The sequence below is a fragment of the Vanellus vanellus genome, assembly GCF_965231255.1.
Source record: "Vanellus vanellus genome assembly, chromosome: Z".
NCBI classification, from domain to species: domain Eukaryota; kingdom Metazoa; phylum Chordata; class Aves; order Charadriiformes; family Charadriidae; genus Vanellus; species Vanellus vanellus.
The window spans coordinates 16,781,287-16,798,402 of record NC_138908.1 but is presented as its reverse complement, the minus strand read 5'-3'; the positions used below and the strand labels follow the sequence as shown (position 1 = coordinate 16,798,402).

General features: G+C 37.1%; 1 protein-coding gene across 1 annotated transcript in view; it reads left to right on the top strand.

The window, feature by feature from the left end:
• BDP1 (BDP1 general transcription factor IIIB subunit) overlaps positions 1-16,884 on the top strand; it is a 58,290-nt gene extending 41,406 nt beyond the window's left edge. Inside the window, exons 30-43 of the mRNA XM_082497106.1 lie at positions 1,652-1,750; positions 2,078-2,114; positions 2,751-2,834; positions 3,497-3,722; positions 4,706-4,863; positions 5,527-5,668; positions 6,239-6,419; positions 7,265-7,325; positions 8,860-9,049; positions 10,229-10,445; positions 11,310-11,352; positions 12,236-12,530; positions 13,854-14,088; positions 14,434-16,884. Of these exons, the coding sequence (XP_082353232.1) occupies positions 1,652-1,750; positions 2,078-2,114; positions 2,751-2,834; positions 3,497-3,722; positions 4,706-4,863; positions 5,527-5,668; positions 6,239-6,419; positions 7,265-7,325; positions 8,860-9,049; positions 10,229-10,445; positions 11,310-11,352; positions 12,236-12,530; positions 13,854-14,088; positions 14,434-14,562 (2,097 nt within the window). The 3' untranslated portion in view covers positions 14,563-16,884. The remainder of the gene's footprint in view (positions 1-1,651; positions 1,751-2,077; positions 2,115-2,750; positions 2,835-3,496; positions 3,723-4,705; positions 4,864-5,526; positions 5,669-6,238; positions 6,420-7,264; positions 7,326-8,859; positions 9,050-10,228; positions 10,446-11,309; positions 11,353-12,235; positions 12,531-13,853; positions 14,089-14,433) is intronic.
• The last annotated feature ends 232 nt before the right edge of the window (positions 16,885-17,116 follow it).

The window sequence follows — 17,116 nt, the reverse complement described above, 5'->3', positions numbered from 1 at the left end:
TAATGGGTTAAAAAAAAATTTAAACATATATCTGTTAAAATCTCCAGCTCTTGTCCCTTTGGTTCAAGCTGTAGAGTTTGACACTGCAGTGGACTCCATTCCTTGTCCATGCTCCAGTGTGGGTCTTCCATCATCTACAGCCCATTCAGGCATGTTCCTGCTCAGTCTGGCATGGGCAGATCCATGCGCCTCAGTCCTTGCTGCTGTCAATGAGAGACCGTTGACATCTTTGTCAATTTTTTTGCAAAAGCTGTATGTTTTGACTCTTCCATGGACCATTTGTAGAGTCAGAAGCTCTAAGCCTAGAGTGCAGGCCTATGTTTTAATTGCACTCTTAGACTAGAATGAAACTCAAGACTGTAAGACTAGCAAGACTTGGTATCATATATACTAAGACCAGTCACTTAGGAAATGGCATACTTTTTTGTCATCAGGGAACTGTTGAGGTTTAGGACAGTGGACTCTGTTCAAGGCCTTGAAAGGGATTGTGCTCAAAGGCTTAGACATTTTTCTATTTTTTTCCCCTATCATTCAACATGACTTCTTTGCTTTTTTTTTTTGTGCCTTCTAACCTATCTTACTCAGTGATGTGTCTTCACAGCTCTTTTTTTCTTTCTTTCTTTTTGCTTCATTCCAAATCTGTTTATCTGACCTGTTCCATTCATGTCTAGATCTTCATCACTACTTCTTTCCATTCACTCCAGTTCTTTTTGCTTACTACTACTAGTCATCTTGCTCTCTTCTCCCGTTAAAATCCTGCTGTTTTGTCTCCTGACTTGATAAAACTGTTTCTTTCTTTGTGTGAAACAGCAAGAGAATTTAAAGCTTAGTCAAAACACCAAGGGAGACTCTAGAACAATAATGGACAGGAAAGTTGTTGCACAGAAAGTTTTGCTGAATCCTTTAATTTCAAAGATGGGGAATATATTACGTGTGGGGATGATTATCAAGTTTCCTGATTTAACACACAGGAGCCATGAGTACTAGTAAGGGGTATGGTTAGCTACCTGAGGACTCAGCTGTTGTCAAATTTAAATAGGTCAGTGGAAAGTATCTGTAAAAGTGCAAACCTTTGAAAGCTACCCAGATTGAGCAGTGTTTTTCATAAGAACCTCACTGGAAATATTGTAAACTTTCTCCCAAATTTTGAGTCCTCATTTCTGAAAATGTCAAATGTCTGAAGTGAAAAGACAGTTTTAAAGAAGAAGAAGAAATGGCAGGTGCGTGTGTGTCTGTGTGTGGGGGATGTATTCCCTGGTCTTACTTTGGAAAAAGGCTGAGCTGTTTTTTTTTCCTGAAGACTTAGAAAGCAGAAAACCTGTGAAAGCTAGCAGAACCCAGTTGAGGTAAACGGCCACCATGAAAGACCTCAGCCACGTAACTTGGTTTGGTGGAGTATTAAGTAATTAGAAACAAAGTATTGGGTGGTCTGATGCTTCCAGTTAGTTATAAGCGGCACTACTGATTCTGTCTTCAGTTTGTACAACTGCTGCCTTCTTAAATCAGAAAGTATGTATAAGACTTGATTTTTGGGAAGGATCCCACTAAATGTTCAAGATCTGGTAAGTATATGTTGTTTATAAAAGTTTGCATTTGACAGATTTTCTTTTGGAACTGATGAACTGAAATACTTTTAAAATTATTTTTACAGCTGGAAATATCTATGAATATACCAGATGCGCAGGTGGTTACTGATGTTGAAAGTCTCTCTCATGCATCTGTCCATCCTGTGGTGCAGACAGAAGAAAAAGTAAGCACCTCAACAGCTGTAAGAATGTCTTTTGGGTTTGTTTGTTTTTTTGTTTTTTTTTCATAGCTTATACAAATCTTACATGGACCGTGTCTGTTTGCCATGTCTGCTTGTAACAGTGAAGCTTACTCGTGGGACTCTTACCTGTCCCACACAGGTATGAGGGACATAGCTATGGGAAACTATGAAAGTAAATATTGTCAACCTTTAAAATACCCTTTCAAAGCCAGGGTTACCTTTGAGATGAGAATTTACCTGTAAGCATTAAATTAAAATTGTGTACTCGTTTTTTATAGAACTTTGATATTGTTTTTCTTTTTATTTAAGGAAACAGGCATACCTGAAAATCCAGAGGTGGACAAAGGTAAATATGAAACAATCTTGTTCCTATCTTTCCTGTTAACTTGCTATCAATATGTAGTTATTCTTGCTGGATGTTTGGAGGTGTATATATCTTATAAAAAACCCCTGCTCACGAGATACTGGATGCTTTTACTTTTGGAGGCAGTTTAAACCATCAGCTTTTTTACTGTTCTCTGTCGAGTAGGGTGACCGAGCATTGTGAGGTTCTCTTTCCCAGGACCAGGATGTGCCATTTGTGTGTCCTGTCTGTCTCTTTCCCGTGCTGTGGTTAGCTGTACTGGAAGAAAAGGAAGCTTGGCAAGTGCTTACTTGCAGCTTGATTGATACCCACCCAGCTACTCTCCCAATCCTCCTCCTCAACAGGATGACAGGAGAAAAAAAAAAAAAACAGCGTGCCACCTGTACCCAGTACACCATTACAGGGAACAATGTTGCTGCTCAGTGTTTTTAAAATAGTTTGAATTTAGTGGATGAGAATTGCTGTCTGTCTACAAGCATCTTGATCCATGAATGGCGACAGTTTTAAAAATGCATACTTCACTATATTGATGATAGTATCAAATGCTTTTTGAATATGGGTAAGTGGATTTCTGGTTAATGTGCTTGTGACTTTCAATGTGTGTGAACAACTTTGCAGGAATTAATGATGGAAGCGCTGAAGCTGCCATGACTTTACTTGCCATGGGTGATCCAATGTTCCAGTTAAAAACAAGCACTGAAGGTATGATCTGATTTATGGACAAAGCCTTGCTTGTACTTTCAGGGTCCACTTAAGGAGGGATGGAGCAGTGGCTGCAAAGCTTTTCCACATGCTGCTGCATTGCAGGAGGTTAAGAGGTTTTTTTGTGCTTTTAGTCCTGCTGAATTATAATGCATAGTGAGACTGGGCAATGCAGTTTGGCTGGAAAAAGTAAAGCACCTTACTGGATACTGCCAACTGCATCACTGTGGTAGAAGGATGTTTCTGACTCCTGTTTAGGAAGGGTATGTTTGAATTAATCTGGTCGCATAAATTGGACAAAAGAAAGGAATCAGGCTTAAATGACTGTAACTATCAGTGTCTTTTCAGGCCTTTAAATTTAAGCATAGCTTCTTCTGCCTAACTAGCTACAACCTGAAATTACCTGCTTTTAGTTTAATTTTTGATAGACTTTTATTTAGAATTTATTATTTGCTTTCATTGGTTGAATGTTAGTTTCTGCATTCTTATCAAAAGTATGATCTTAGGACTGCATTTACCTGGGGTTTGAATTTGCATCTTTGGAGAATGCAGACTTTGTTAAATGAGGTTTGAAGTTGAACATCTGTAAAATAGCTTTATGTATGTGCCAAACCTGAGTCTTTTAAATTATGCTTTTCTATTCTGTTTGTTGTTTTAACCAGAATGGACACACACATTACCCACTCAAGATGAGTTGGACATGGGCAGTAGCCTTGTAACCCACACCTATTCCAAACAAAATAGAATTCCTAGTCAGTACTCTTCAGACACTCCTACCCAGGAATTGGTCCCTTCTGAGGATGGAAGCAACATTAATGTAGAGGATCAAAGCACTGGCACAAGAATAGGCGTTGAAGAACACTTTGAGAAAAATGCCACAGATACCAGGTTAAATTACTACTTCATTTTCTTTAGGGAGAGAGATCCTGTGTCACTGCTTACTTTTGCTGGGTTCTTTCTGGCATTTTTATTGAATTGCAAGCAATCTTGCTTTAGTGGAGGTTTCTCAGTTTATGTAATTTGGTATGTAACCTGAAAAACCCCTCATATTTTTCTTACGACTTTATGAGATGTTGGTATATAATTTTGGGGATGTGGAACTTGTTCTTTCCTCCTGAAGTTAAGTTTACCCTAGTGCAGGAGAAGAGAATATTTGACCTTAGTTGGTATGGATCACTGTTAATTACTAAGTTCATTTTCTCAGAGTACATTACAGCTAATCAGGCCAAGGCAGATTGCTTAAGTGTCAGTGCTGCTGTGGGATGTAGATCAAAGATTTAGAGCAAAGAGATGTCAAAGAACCAATTGATCTTCTTACATTATGGTTTTTTAATGCTTTTTGGTTTTTAATTTTGTTCAAGCCTTTCTGAATGTTGAAACAGCTTGATGGAACACCTTTTCAGAAAAAAATCTGCTGGTGATCCTGTTTTATTATTTGAAAGACTATTTAACTTGTCGATTGCTTGAATAAACTATCATATTATACTCCCCTGAAAAATTATAATCAAAGATATTTTACTTTAAGTCCAGTGGTTCTTTTACTGTATTCTTAACTAGAACTTATTACCATGTGATTAGTGTTAGATTTCTGATCATCTCATGTTTTTTAAGTATTTCAATCATTCTTTTTTTTTCTTCTGTAGGTAGGGAACATCCTATTTTGCAGTATATTTACCTGTACTGATTCCCAGATGATCTTTATTTTTTGTTCTGCCAAATAATCTTCTGTCTCCTGTACCAGCTGCAGCCTGTATTTCAGGTCTTATGTCTTCTCTGTACAGTGATCTTCATTGGAAATACTAAACTAATCTCACGACTAAGTGTCAAAAATCATGAACTGTATTGACAGTATTTTTCCTTTTTACCTGCAGTGATAGCTGTTTGCCTACAGTGAATACTATGAGACTGACAAGAAGCAGACTCCCGAGGCCTGAGCCAGACTTTGGAGTACTGAGGTCCAGTGAAAACATAATTCGAAAGTCACTTAATACAAATGTACTTGTGGAACAACTAGAGCAAGTTCAAAGTGGTAAGCCTGTCTCTTATCCTAGGGTTCTGAAAAGGGTTTCTTTTGATGGATTCACATCTCTTTATGAAATGAAACTAAACTGAAAGTAGTCTTCACTTTGTGTTCATGTTCACAGATGACGTATCACCTCTATAACATAGGGCATCCATGTCTGGTATAGTTTTGTCCATAAGTATACCTTTCAGTATAAAATTAAATGAAATCTGAACAGCAGTTTTTATGTGCAGATCTTAAATTACCTGGAAAGCCCTTAAATTACTGGACTGCTGATTACAGAAATACAGTACAATACACCATACTTTTTTCTATTATTACTGTCTTTTCCTTCTATTAATACCAGAAGGGGAGATATAATGAACTGCTTTGGTATTCTTAAAGCAATTACAAAAAACATGTTCTTCAAACTCTTTTAATTAACTTCATGTCACTGGCAAAACGCACAACATACCAAAGGCAAGGTGAGATGTGTATATTTCTCATTCATGTAAGATTTGTGTACATATACAGCAAAATTGTTAATAATTTTTGTGTGTTTATATATACACGTCTGCATATATATACATTTTAATGTACAAACACTTATGTAAAAATAATATGCATATATATATACACACATGCACACACACACAAAATTATTTTAATTTTTATTCTTACGTATCTTAGAGTCTACAACCCTGAGAGATACTGCAGAAATGCAAAAGGTGGAACTAGAACAGTTCAGATCAGCTGCAGGTGATTCTTCAGCTCTTCATGATTTTGCAAGTAGAAGTATGGAATTTATCAAGCAAGTAAACAAAACTGAGAGGTAGGATGAATCATCAGTTAATATTGACATTAATCCTAAAGTTTCTTAAAATATGCAGCTAAAGTGCATGTGTAGTATGCGTCTGTGATGGAAACAATGTTCTTACAGGTACTGTTTATGCACATAAGTGTACAGTTCAGACTGTTAAGATTTTTCTCTCTTGCATGTTGTCATACAGCTTTTGGAGGTAACATATTAACTTACGTTTGGTGTTTCAGAACTTAGTAATCACCTTGCTGCTTAATTGTCTCCCGTGAAACTGCGTCTGAAATGAAATATTAAGAAGTTGGTCAATTTGGAAATGTTAATGAGCTTTTAAGGCTTCCTGCTTGGTCTTGCTTTTAGTAGTAAAGTCTTAATTAGTGGCGTTAGGAAGGCTTTTTCCTGAGATACTTTATGTAGACTTGATCAAAGATCATGCATTTTGTTTAGTAGAATGATGTAGTTTTTAAACAGATGCCCTGCTTCTCTGTAACTACAAAAGCTACATATTAAATAATTATACAGAATTTACCTTATGCACAAGGTATCTTCAACTGGTTTCAAATTAACTGGATATACATGTTGCAGAACAGAGATGAGAGATGCTTGTGGAAATTCAGGGGATTTAAGACCTGCAACTGCATCACCAAAACGTGAAAAATTTCACTTTGGATTAGAGGATTATCCCAATCAAAGTTCTGTGGATGGACTACCTGAACAAAATCTATGTCTTCCAGAGGACGATATATGCACAATCAACTTTACTCAGGTAAACGACTTTAATTACAGTCTAGAAGTGCTCAGTTTCTGAAATTCTGTATCTTCATCCTTTGCTATACTCTTTCCCATTTATTTCAAAACCTAAGGAAGAGTTTTACATGTATATTACCATGGACAAACAGTATGTGTTTCACATCCATTTCTTTACAGTGTCCCTGTTCTATTATAAGTAAGAAGTATCTTATTTCTTCATGAGAGAAAGGTTCGTTCTCAGTTCCCTCAGGTTTTCTAGCGTTGCCTGAGATCAATGTACTTGCAGTTGTGGTGTAACAGCTCATGGGTAGTAGCTTGTTTCCCCAGTGCAACCTGTTGCTGTGTCAAGGCTGATCTCATGTTAGAACAAGGTACAAGAAGGATTTGGCTCTTAACAGAACTGGCAGAGTGTGAGAAGAGGCAACTTGCAGTGGAGTATTCCTGTTTTTAGCAAAGGTACATGCCATAAAAGGGAAGGGATAGACGAGTTGTAGAGCTTGGTGTTTTTCTTTAGCATTCAGTGGTTTTGTAATGGTTGGGGGAATTTGTGTTCTTAGTGCCACTGAGCAATTTATTATGTGAGTCATCTCTGACAGAGTTGTGCTGTAGGAAGTACAAATTTATTTTGACAAACCATCAATACAGACAATGAGCTGCATATAAATTTTATATTGCCCAAGTGTTTCTTATCCTTGTCAGGCTAATATCCTTCAACCTAGAATAGCTAGAAGTAAAAACTGACAAAATGCAATTATGATGATGTCATTAGATTTTTTGGCTCTTTGCTTTGTTTCTTTCCTGTTTTCTAGAGTTATTTCTTAGCTTTATTAACTTTTTTTATTTCAAATGTGTTATTTCTAGAAGGAAGCTTGTGCTCAGGATTCTCAACAACAATGCGTAAGCAGTACAGAAGAGACTTCAGGTATAATGCGCTAATATTCTAAGATAGCAAAAGCCCACACTTGTGTATCTCGTGGTTACACAAAGACGAATAAAAAAAAATAAAAATGTTTTCATTGACATGATTAATCAGTCTATTTCATTAATAAAAATAATGACCCACAACACGGTGCCATTCCCCTCTCTAGCCTCTTATCATTACATTTCATGAACGTAAACTAGACTTGGGAACTTTTTGAATGGCATTTCATTAAGTTTAAATACCAGCGGAAGGGAAACTTCTTGCTCTCTTTGCCCTGCTGTGAGCTCCTGCTGCGAGCTCCTGCTGCTTACCTCGTGCTAGGTTTAGCAGTTGTTAGAGCCTTTTATGAGTCTCTGACTCACTTACTCATCAAAAATTGAATGTGACAAAGGGAGAGAATCTGTGTAGTTTTCCACTGGCTTAGCAAGCTGTAGTGGCTAGTGGTGTCAGAGTCGTGTGAGTAGGAGGTCTGGACTGTGCAAGTATGGAGCAGGGGAGAAGGGAGAAGAGGGGAAGAAAAAGGAAGAAAACAACCAGACTTCCCTCTTTAGCTGTAGTGAATCAGCAGATTAACGCCAAACTGATTAGATGTGGTGAAAGGTATGAAGGTGATGGCTGCTTTTACGTAAAACAAATGGAAATGGAGCTGGTTTGGAACCAATACTTGTCTCAGGTATGGGAAAATCACTGTGTCAGAAGCCTGGAATACTTACTTTAAATGGAAACTGCAGTCCAAAGTTGAAACTCCTGAGCATGTGCAAAAGATAGAGCTAATGCTTCTTCTTAGACATCTGTTGTTACGCTCTATTATTGCAAGAATCTTGGGACAGAGCATCTTAAATCATCTTTAATTAGATAAAGAACCAAAGTGAGCTGAGGTTGGAATAACAGCAGCTTTACATCATCAAGAATGAGAGCTGTCTTAAGTAATGGAGCAGCACTGTTGTTTTCCATCTTTTTAAAACTTTACAAATGTTCTCTCCTTAAATTCATTCTAACAGATGGCAGTTGGCTGTTATCTGTTAATGTCCATCTGTTGACTAAATTATTTATATTTTTCATTTATTAAATTCAAGATGATACTTCTCAGGTCCTCTTCTGCAAGCCCACAGTGAGGGGTAAAATCCTTGGGTTTACCATCAGAACAGATTTCTGCTGTTTAAAGAAGTACATCTTAATACCTGACAGTTGCAATTAAAGACAGAGGACCATTTGACCACCATTACACAAGATTATTAAACTGCAAATTGTTCTTTAATGCTAGAACACCCATTTAGAAAGCTTCATCCCTACTAGGCATTTTTTAATATTCTTCATTCTGAATGGTAATCAGGCCTCCACTGCAATGAATAGGCTCCAGGGGGTGACGATGTGTATCTCATCTAAGCAGCAGCATACTGTCTCAAGAATACCCCCAGTGCCTTTTTCCATGGAGAAACGAATGCCTAAAATTTAATTACTCAAGCTAGGGAGGGCATGAAGAGAATAGTGTAATTTTAAACTCGACTAACAAATTTTTGTTATTTCTTTATAGTAGTGAACAATGATCATAGATGTCCAGAGGAAGAGCAGACATTCATTTTAACATTGGTGGAAATCCCAGCTGACTCAAAAGATTTTGATGCATCTGCTTTGCTGGAACAAACTTCAGAACCATTACTACCAGCCCCAATACTTATCAGACCAATAAACGCAAGTGAAACAAGCGCAACTGAAGTGGAGAGGTAAATGCTTTATTTTTGAGCAAATGAAACACTTCTTGTGAACCTTGATTGTTCCCTGAACGTACATTACAGATTATAACTTCTCAAAAGAAGAAATGCAAGAGGAAATAATTTTGGCAGACTGGTCAGGGAATTAAGAAAGTGAAAAGGGCTCTAATCAGATTTGAGAAAGATCTTGTTAGTGGTTTAAAGTTAGTGTTTTAGTTGGCTGGGATTTTGGTGTCAACCTTAATTCTGATTTATCCTTTAGAGCAAGACTTCCTTTTTAGTAGAAGGCATTTGTCCAGCCTGAGTCTCTTCTGCCATGGATACTTAGAATGAAAATTAATTGAAATGAAAAATCTAAGCATGTTTGCATTTTACAGTACTTTACAATTTCATAAAGTAGCTGTTTATTGATTGTGCTTCCAAAACTTTAGTGTAGATTGTCTTTGGAGAACATGATAAATTGTGGACATTAACATAAATTCAGATATCATTCTCTTGAGTTTGTGCCATGTTCAAAAGGCAGAAGAGCTGAAAAAGCACACAAATTAATTACTCAACAGAATAATAGCTGGGTTGCAGTACTGTGATACAAAGGGTCTGAGTTTCTTTTACAAGGAGTACTCCTCAATCCAATGTAACAAAACTGTTATTTCAACATTACAGTTGCCTAACTCCTGTGGAACTACTGATGATAGACAGAATTGTTGACAGGCAGAGTTAGGATACATCTTCTGTCTGATTGTCCGACTGTCCCTTGCTGCTTTACCCTATTTCCCTAGTCTCTGCTACTTCCCTAGATGTCTTGCTATCTTTTGAGATCGTACGGCAGGGGGCGGAAGGGTGTGGGGACATGGGGATGAAGATTCAGCTATGCATATAATAATACTGTATTTAAGGATTTTCTAGGGCAGTTAATCAGTTGTCATACTTTACATTTTATGAAAATATCAAGTGGAGTTCACATAGAATAGTTTCTAAAGTAACTAGATTCAATTATGACTAGAAAACTCAATTCTCTAAGGTAGCACAGCAAAATGTTTCTTGGTAGTAAACAGTACGTTTGAAGTTAATATTGACATTAAGCAAGAAAGAGTATCACCATAGATCCGTGTGTAATTTCCATACAGAAGTGTTATACAAGGTAAATTTTGGCTTCTTGTACAGTCACAGTAATAACTTTATATATAACAGTATTGGATCCCTGACAACTGCAGCTGATGAATTTGCTGCACCCTTAAACAGCAGTATGGAAACCAAACAACTAGAGAGTGCATCATTAGAGCCCGTTCCAAATTTGCAGACAACTCAAAAAAGGTCAGCTGCTGAGCTTGAAGAGAATGATTTTCCTCCTGCCAAGAAAACTCTGTCTACTGTTGTAGTAGAAGGTAACTTGGAAACCACTTACAAGGTGAGATAGTAATTTGGTAAGTGAGCCTTTATGCGTGGTGTAGATGCATAACGCGTAATAGAGCGTTTTAATTATGTTTATTGTTTAACTGTGTCACTTGCTTAAAAGGGTACTACTACCTGTACAACTTAAAAGGAAAATCAACACCCATAGATTGCTTTTTATTTTGAACTCTACAACAGTTTTTGGGGCTGTTGATTTAGCTGGAGAATCTGTAGGCTCTCAGGTTTTTTATTAGGCTTCCTAGTAGGCAGACTGGTAACATGTCTTATTTGGTTCATTCACCACAGCATTTCCAACAATGACATTGCAGGTGGGAAAACTCTGGATGACTGGCAGACTCTCTAGATTCACTGAACAATGTTGTGATTCCTCAAGGTGTCTGTTTCATGAAGAAGTTGTTAGATATGTTCATACCATTTTTTAACATAGCAGGTATTAGTTTAAAAGATCAAGCTGCAAATAAAAACTGGCCAGCACATTTCCAGCTTCCCTCTGTGCTTTTAGAATGTGAACAAGCTTGTGGCAGTGACTACCATTCATTTTTGTGAGAAGGCTAAGATTGTGTAGTGTGTCTGGGTGAGGGAATGGGTGATAATTCCCCACATGATTCAGAGAGCTTTTCTGGGAAGGTCTGGGTAACAATCCTCCTCTTTGACCTCTCATCTTGACATCCTTGTCTTGAGTCATTTGTCATAAGAACACCTTGAAAAGTCTACTAAGGAAATGAGTTAAGTGATGAATGATACTGTACTGAAGGTGTATTGCTCCTGTTCTTAGAATTGTACATGCAAGATACAACTTTATCAACTTTTATTATCTCTTCTATATTGAGAGAAATAACTTCTTTTTTTTTAAATACAGGGTTATTCAATTAAATCCACAAATGCTCCAATGGTTGTTGCTGGTAAGTAAACTTAAACTCTTAAAACAAAGTGTAATGAATGTAAATGCATAGTATATCACAGTTTAATACTGGTTGTCGTGCTAAATAGTCCTGTTTGAGGTTATGTAACATAAAAGTAGAAACAAATTTCCCTAATACCACCATTCCATGTTTTCTGCTATGAAGTAGCTGTGTTGGGTTACATAACTGGCTGTTAATTTGATAATGGTTCTAAAAACATTGCTGCAGTTAGTCTATTTGTGAAATTTGAGAGGTTTTTTGGATTAAACATGATGTCTTCTCTTAAGCAAATATTTCCACCTGTAGGAGAGCAGTAATAACCAAAGGTATTAACTGGTATTTTAACCACACTATGCCAAAATATTTTTTTGTTTTGTTTTGTATTTGTCTTTAAAAAAATACAGGCACAATGTAATTGAAAGCTTAATCTGCCTCTGAAAAGTCAGATGGAAAGCAGAATTGCTGACAATGCAATCTTCAGTGATCTGGGCCTGTGAAGGGTTTGGAGAACTACTTTTTGACCCTGAAAAAGTCTTTAAAAGGAAATTGTGGAAGCTTAAATAGCTAGAGGACTTGACTAAGTTCTATGTTGTGCTGCAAAGGATGGGGGGTGGGAGCTTGTGCTCTAAAACCACATTTCTACCAGCTTTTCCAGCTTTCCCCCATAACACCTGTAAGATCTTACAGACTTTAAAAGTACACCATGAACTTTTAATTCTTAGTGATGATTTCAAAAAATAAAATGACAAAAAAATGAACAAAAATTCAGCCCTTCCCATGTAATGGTGCAAGCCATCTTATCGTCACACATGTCTTTTGGGCTCTTGTGTTACCGCTGAAGTTAAGTAACAAGTCCTTGAACGACTCTCAACTCCTTTTATAGGGAATCCTTTTCAAAAAGCAGAGGCTTCAGCAAAGGAAAAGGTACCTACCTCTGTGTTAGTGTCTGAGTCTATGTCACCACTCACTGAGAGAAGCCAGCTTGAGACTTTGGAGAACTTGGGGAAAGCACCACTTGAGAATTCAGCATCCAAACAGGAAGAGGAGGTGACATCCAGATTAACCTCTAACAGAAAAGCAGAAACAAGTGGACAAGGAAAGCAGGGGGATGTGCATGAATCTGGACAGTTGGAACATACTGGAAGCCTGGCATCATCTTCAAAAACTCCATTACTCAGGTATTTATGCAATAATGCTTTGTCAGCCTTTTCTGTAAAAAACACCTTTTTTGCATATTGAGGTTTCTATATCATTTTTCCACTTAGTGTTACAAGAAGGGCAGTACCACTGTTTGTCACCACAATGGCTAAGAGTTACAGTATCTATTCTCTTCCACAAATTAGAAAGGATCAAACTGTCTGCTTTAAAACTTGAATTATTTTATTCATTACACGAGCAGATTGACCAAGGGACACTACTGATATATAGTACCCCATTTAGACACTGACAGATGCCTCTTATGAGGAAGTTATCTCTTGGCTATAATACAGATTCAGGGCAGGTTTTGTGTTCCGTAGCTCAGTATAATGTTATGATATATACACTCATCCACTTTTTCTTTTGTCCTTTTGCCAGTAAGATTTGTTACTGGTGTAGTACTCAGCACACTGGATTTTTAGGACTAAGTTAAGATGTGTCATTTCCCCAAAGGAGTTTCAGTCTTGACAGCTCAGAAAATATTCCTCCTATCTATCCATCTGACTCTGGGTGTTTTTAATATACCTTTCTATAATGTTTAAGTGTTTTGAGTTCCTGGTCTCGTTTGCTCCTGCACTCACTGATTTTGATTGTGATGCTCCACTGATCTCGTGATCCTGTCGTCTACTCTTTTGTTATGCTTGTGTGAGTATCAAAACTGGTTGTTTGTGCCTGGGACATCCACAGCAATTGGGTAATGATCCATTAACATCAGAATCCTTGCCTTGAAGTTTACTTTTTAAGTTGTGAACTTTTAACAACAGTAAAAGTTGATACTCTCTGTACCTCCCTCATCACTGTGACTTCTGTAAGTTCACTGGTACCAGGTATGATGCTGTTAACAGGCTGAAGCCCTGCAGCAGGTGGTCTTATTTCTGGTGTTTAAGATAACCTGCTGTGTCCCCATCCTTAGGAATCGGGTTTCTTTTCCCATTGATCACTGAAGGATGCTCTTTTCAATTCATTCTTTAGCAGTATGTCTCCGTTCCTCTTGGAATCTCTTTCTGAAGATCTGGTAGCTTGTTGCAGCTCTGGTTTAGTAGCAAATAGTTGGTTCCTGTTCTCAGGGTTGGAGAGTATCAAGAGTCTGTGTAACTCTCTGAAATCTTGTGCCAGAGTATTCAGCAATACAAAAGCCTTTCTCAGAATGACTTTTTTTTTTTTCCCCTCCCCTGTAGAATTTTTATAGATGTCAGAGGTGTGTGTTTGTTTCCTGTGTAATGAATTGGACTCCTGTAATACAATTTACATCTTCCTTTTATGGAGCAATCCTATGACATCCTAATTGTATTTGTTTTGAACAGGGGCAGACGAAAACCATTGGGGTTTTTATCTTTAATTTGCAAAAAAAGTAGTTCTGAATCTGCAGAAGATGCCAAAGGGAATAGAGGGAAGATCCAGAAACCTCGTGTTGTGACTCCAAAGCGAAGTCTAAAAAAACCCACTTCATCCACTAAGGATGATGAAGAATCTTGTTCTCTTCCCTCTACATCATCATCTGTGGAGTACAAGAATGTAGCTGCTGACGCTGCAGTTACGGTATGTGTTTACTTTTGAATGCCCTTGCATTTTTGAGATGTGAAGAACAGTGAATTAGTTGTTTCAGGAGTGGATAGGTTGGTATGTAGTGTTCAAGTTTTGAGAGAGAGATATGCTCCAGTGAATAAATCCTGATTTGTGCATGTCTAGGAAACTTACAAGGGAGCTAAGTTCTTTTTTTTTCTGCACATGTATCTACTTGTTTCCCATTTTCAGTAAACTCTGAATCTTTTGTATAAACTTCTTATCTAAATTGGAAGCTCAAATGCATATATATGTACACACATACTCACACACAGAAACAGTTTAAGACTTTTAAAAGCAGCCTTTTTCTTTTTCTACTAGGTTCCAAGTAACGAGCCATCTGAGAATCCACCCCTTTGTGCTAAAGATCAAGAAAAGGAAGAAGAGCCGACCAGAATCTCTGAGTATTTTTTCAGTGACATTTTTATGGAAGTGGATGATTCAGAATAGAAAATTTGCTGTATAAAACCCTGGTATCAGAGAGTATAATGCAACAAGAAAAGAGTACTTTGTAAAAGTTCCATTTTGTTCTATGTTTGTCATGCCACACTTGCTGTCAGCCAAGCTGTTTAACGAATTCCACAAAGATGAAATGGATTCCTTCTGAAGCAACCTGGATAATTTTAAAATGTTGATGTCTAAACCACTACATCGATGTCATTGGACCAGACCGACAGCTGCTGACCTACAGTTTCACTTGTTTAGACGCTGATAATGGCTGCGTGACTATCTTCCAGAAAAGTGCAATGAAAAAGTGCTTAATCTTGTGACAAGTATCCTTTTGAATTTTAATGCTAGGGCTTGTGTACTGGTTATACAAGTTCTTTACTTCTTTTTGTGAAGTATATTATGTCAGTGTGTTAGAAGGAGGAATGAACATTTTATGTATAGTGTAATCTCTGTAGATCAGGATGCAAATACTGGAAATAGTGTAGTAAATACATAGATATGTTCAGCACTGCAGGTATTTGTATTAGCACCTCCAAATTACATATTTTTGTAAGAGTTTTTAATTACATAAATTAAAAGATCCTAGCCTGAAAAGCCAAGTGAGTTTAGTTTCTTAAAAATGTATTGAGAACAACCGGAAAAACACAATTTACGAACAGATGTTACACAACGTTAGTCTTTGCAACTGTCCTATTGGAGTGGGAAGAAGAGGTTAATGTTTACTAGCATAAATGCTAATTTCCTTCTAAATTTGAAAACAAGGGGATAGATACCATTTCTTTTCCTTGGTTTTATGTGTAGGTGTGTCTCTGCTGACTTCCTTGGTTTCCCTGGTGCAAAGTAGCACATAGAGATTGGATTTAACCCATGACTATACCATGTGGTTGCTTTGAGGATTTGCTACTTTGAAGCAGTTGAATTTGAATGGTTTTCCTCATGTTGCATGTCTACTTGTACTGTAACTCACTATAAAATGCTGGTGTAGCTTTAGATTTTACTCTAATTTTTTACTTGCCCCATGAAGAAGATTGTCTTGGTGAGGTAACAAGGTTCATGCAGTCTCAAAGTCACTGAAAGATTCAGTATTTCTTCTGAAAGTCCTTATTACAGAAAAATGAGTGTGTAGATTTAGATAGTCTAAATTTTTCTGCTGTTCCTTAATACCAGCAGGTACTTTTGCAAAACAAATTATTTATTATGAAAGTGAAACTGATGTTTAAATGGTATTGTTATGCTCTCAAGAAACCTATCTTCAGCTTTGGACTGGATAATCATTTAATGGCAGATATTCTCGTAGAAGTATCTAGTTAATGTTGAAATACTTGATGAAGTTTGAGAATGTTTGCCTTTTCAGAAGTTATTGGCAAGGCTTCTGAAGGAGCCTTTAAAATTTTGCCAATAAGGAAAAATACACAGAAAAGCTGCCGTTACTGCAAATTGCTATGTTCGCAGGCCTCTGTCAATCAAATGTCGCTAGCAGCAGCATCTTCTTGAGGTGATGGAAAAGGGACCAACAGTCCCAGTGTAAAGTAACTTACTTGAAAGCATACTGTCAACTGTCCTGTCCCTCCCCCCCAAAAAAAGACCTTAAACCCCATCACCAACAACAGTTTCTGTTTAGACAGTATCTTGTGCTTTGCCTAACCCATTTAACTTGAAAAGTTTATCTAAATATTGTCTTACCATAAACCTTATGAAATAATCTATACATAAAGCTCCATGTATTTTTTATCTTGTAGATATTATTTTATGTATGCAAGTGTTTAGTTCGTGATACATGTGGCATGTTTAAATCACTTGCACTGATAGAGCCTAAAAATAGATTTGTGGGGAGTGGTTATAAAATAATTGCCCTAAGTACTTTCTGAGGTGATAACCGTTATACATTTAGTTGCATACATTTTAGCTTGCATTCATATTACAAGAAAAAAGAAAAAGAACCAACTATTTAATTACTAAGATTTAAGGTGCCTTATCTACCTTGTTAATTGGGGCTACACATTTTTTTCCCCTGCAGTAAATCACATGCACTTTGTTAGAGAATTTTTTTTTTTTTTTTTAAAGAACAAATTTAATTGTGAAGAGCAATGAGACAACTTTGTGTTCTGGTTTGGGTATGAAAGTTTTATAATGGTGAAGGATGTAAGAAAAGATTGGTGAAATCTCAATGCCTATTACTTTAGCATTTTTAAAAAGATGTGGCGTAAGACTGCTTTGCTTAAGAGTTGTCTGACTCCCTGTATCATTGCATATAAGCTTTCTGTTTCAAAGAAAGTAATCATATTCTGTATGTAAATTATGTGAATAAATTATTTTATATTACCTCTGTCTCCATTTCTTAGAATATCGGTTGCTGTTCCTGAATGCTCGTAGGTATAGTAAGCTAATGAAAGTGTGGGCTAAATGAACGGCAGCGGTTAGGATTTTTTAAAATCTGCCACTGTCGCATCTCGAGTTAATGACAAAACGTTTCAGAAGGGCAGGGGCTTTCCGGGGCTGCAAGAAGTGTGTAATCCTGCCTGAAAAGTTCTTCCGAAGGGCGTTATTTAGAATT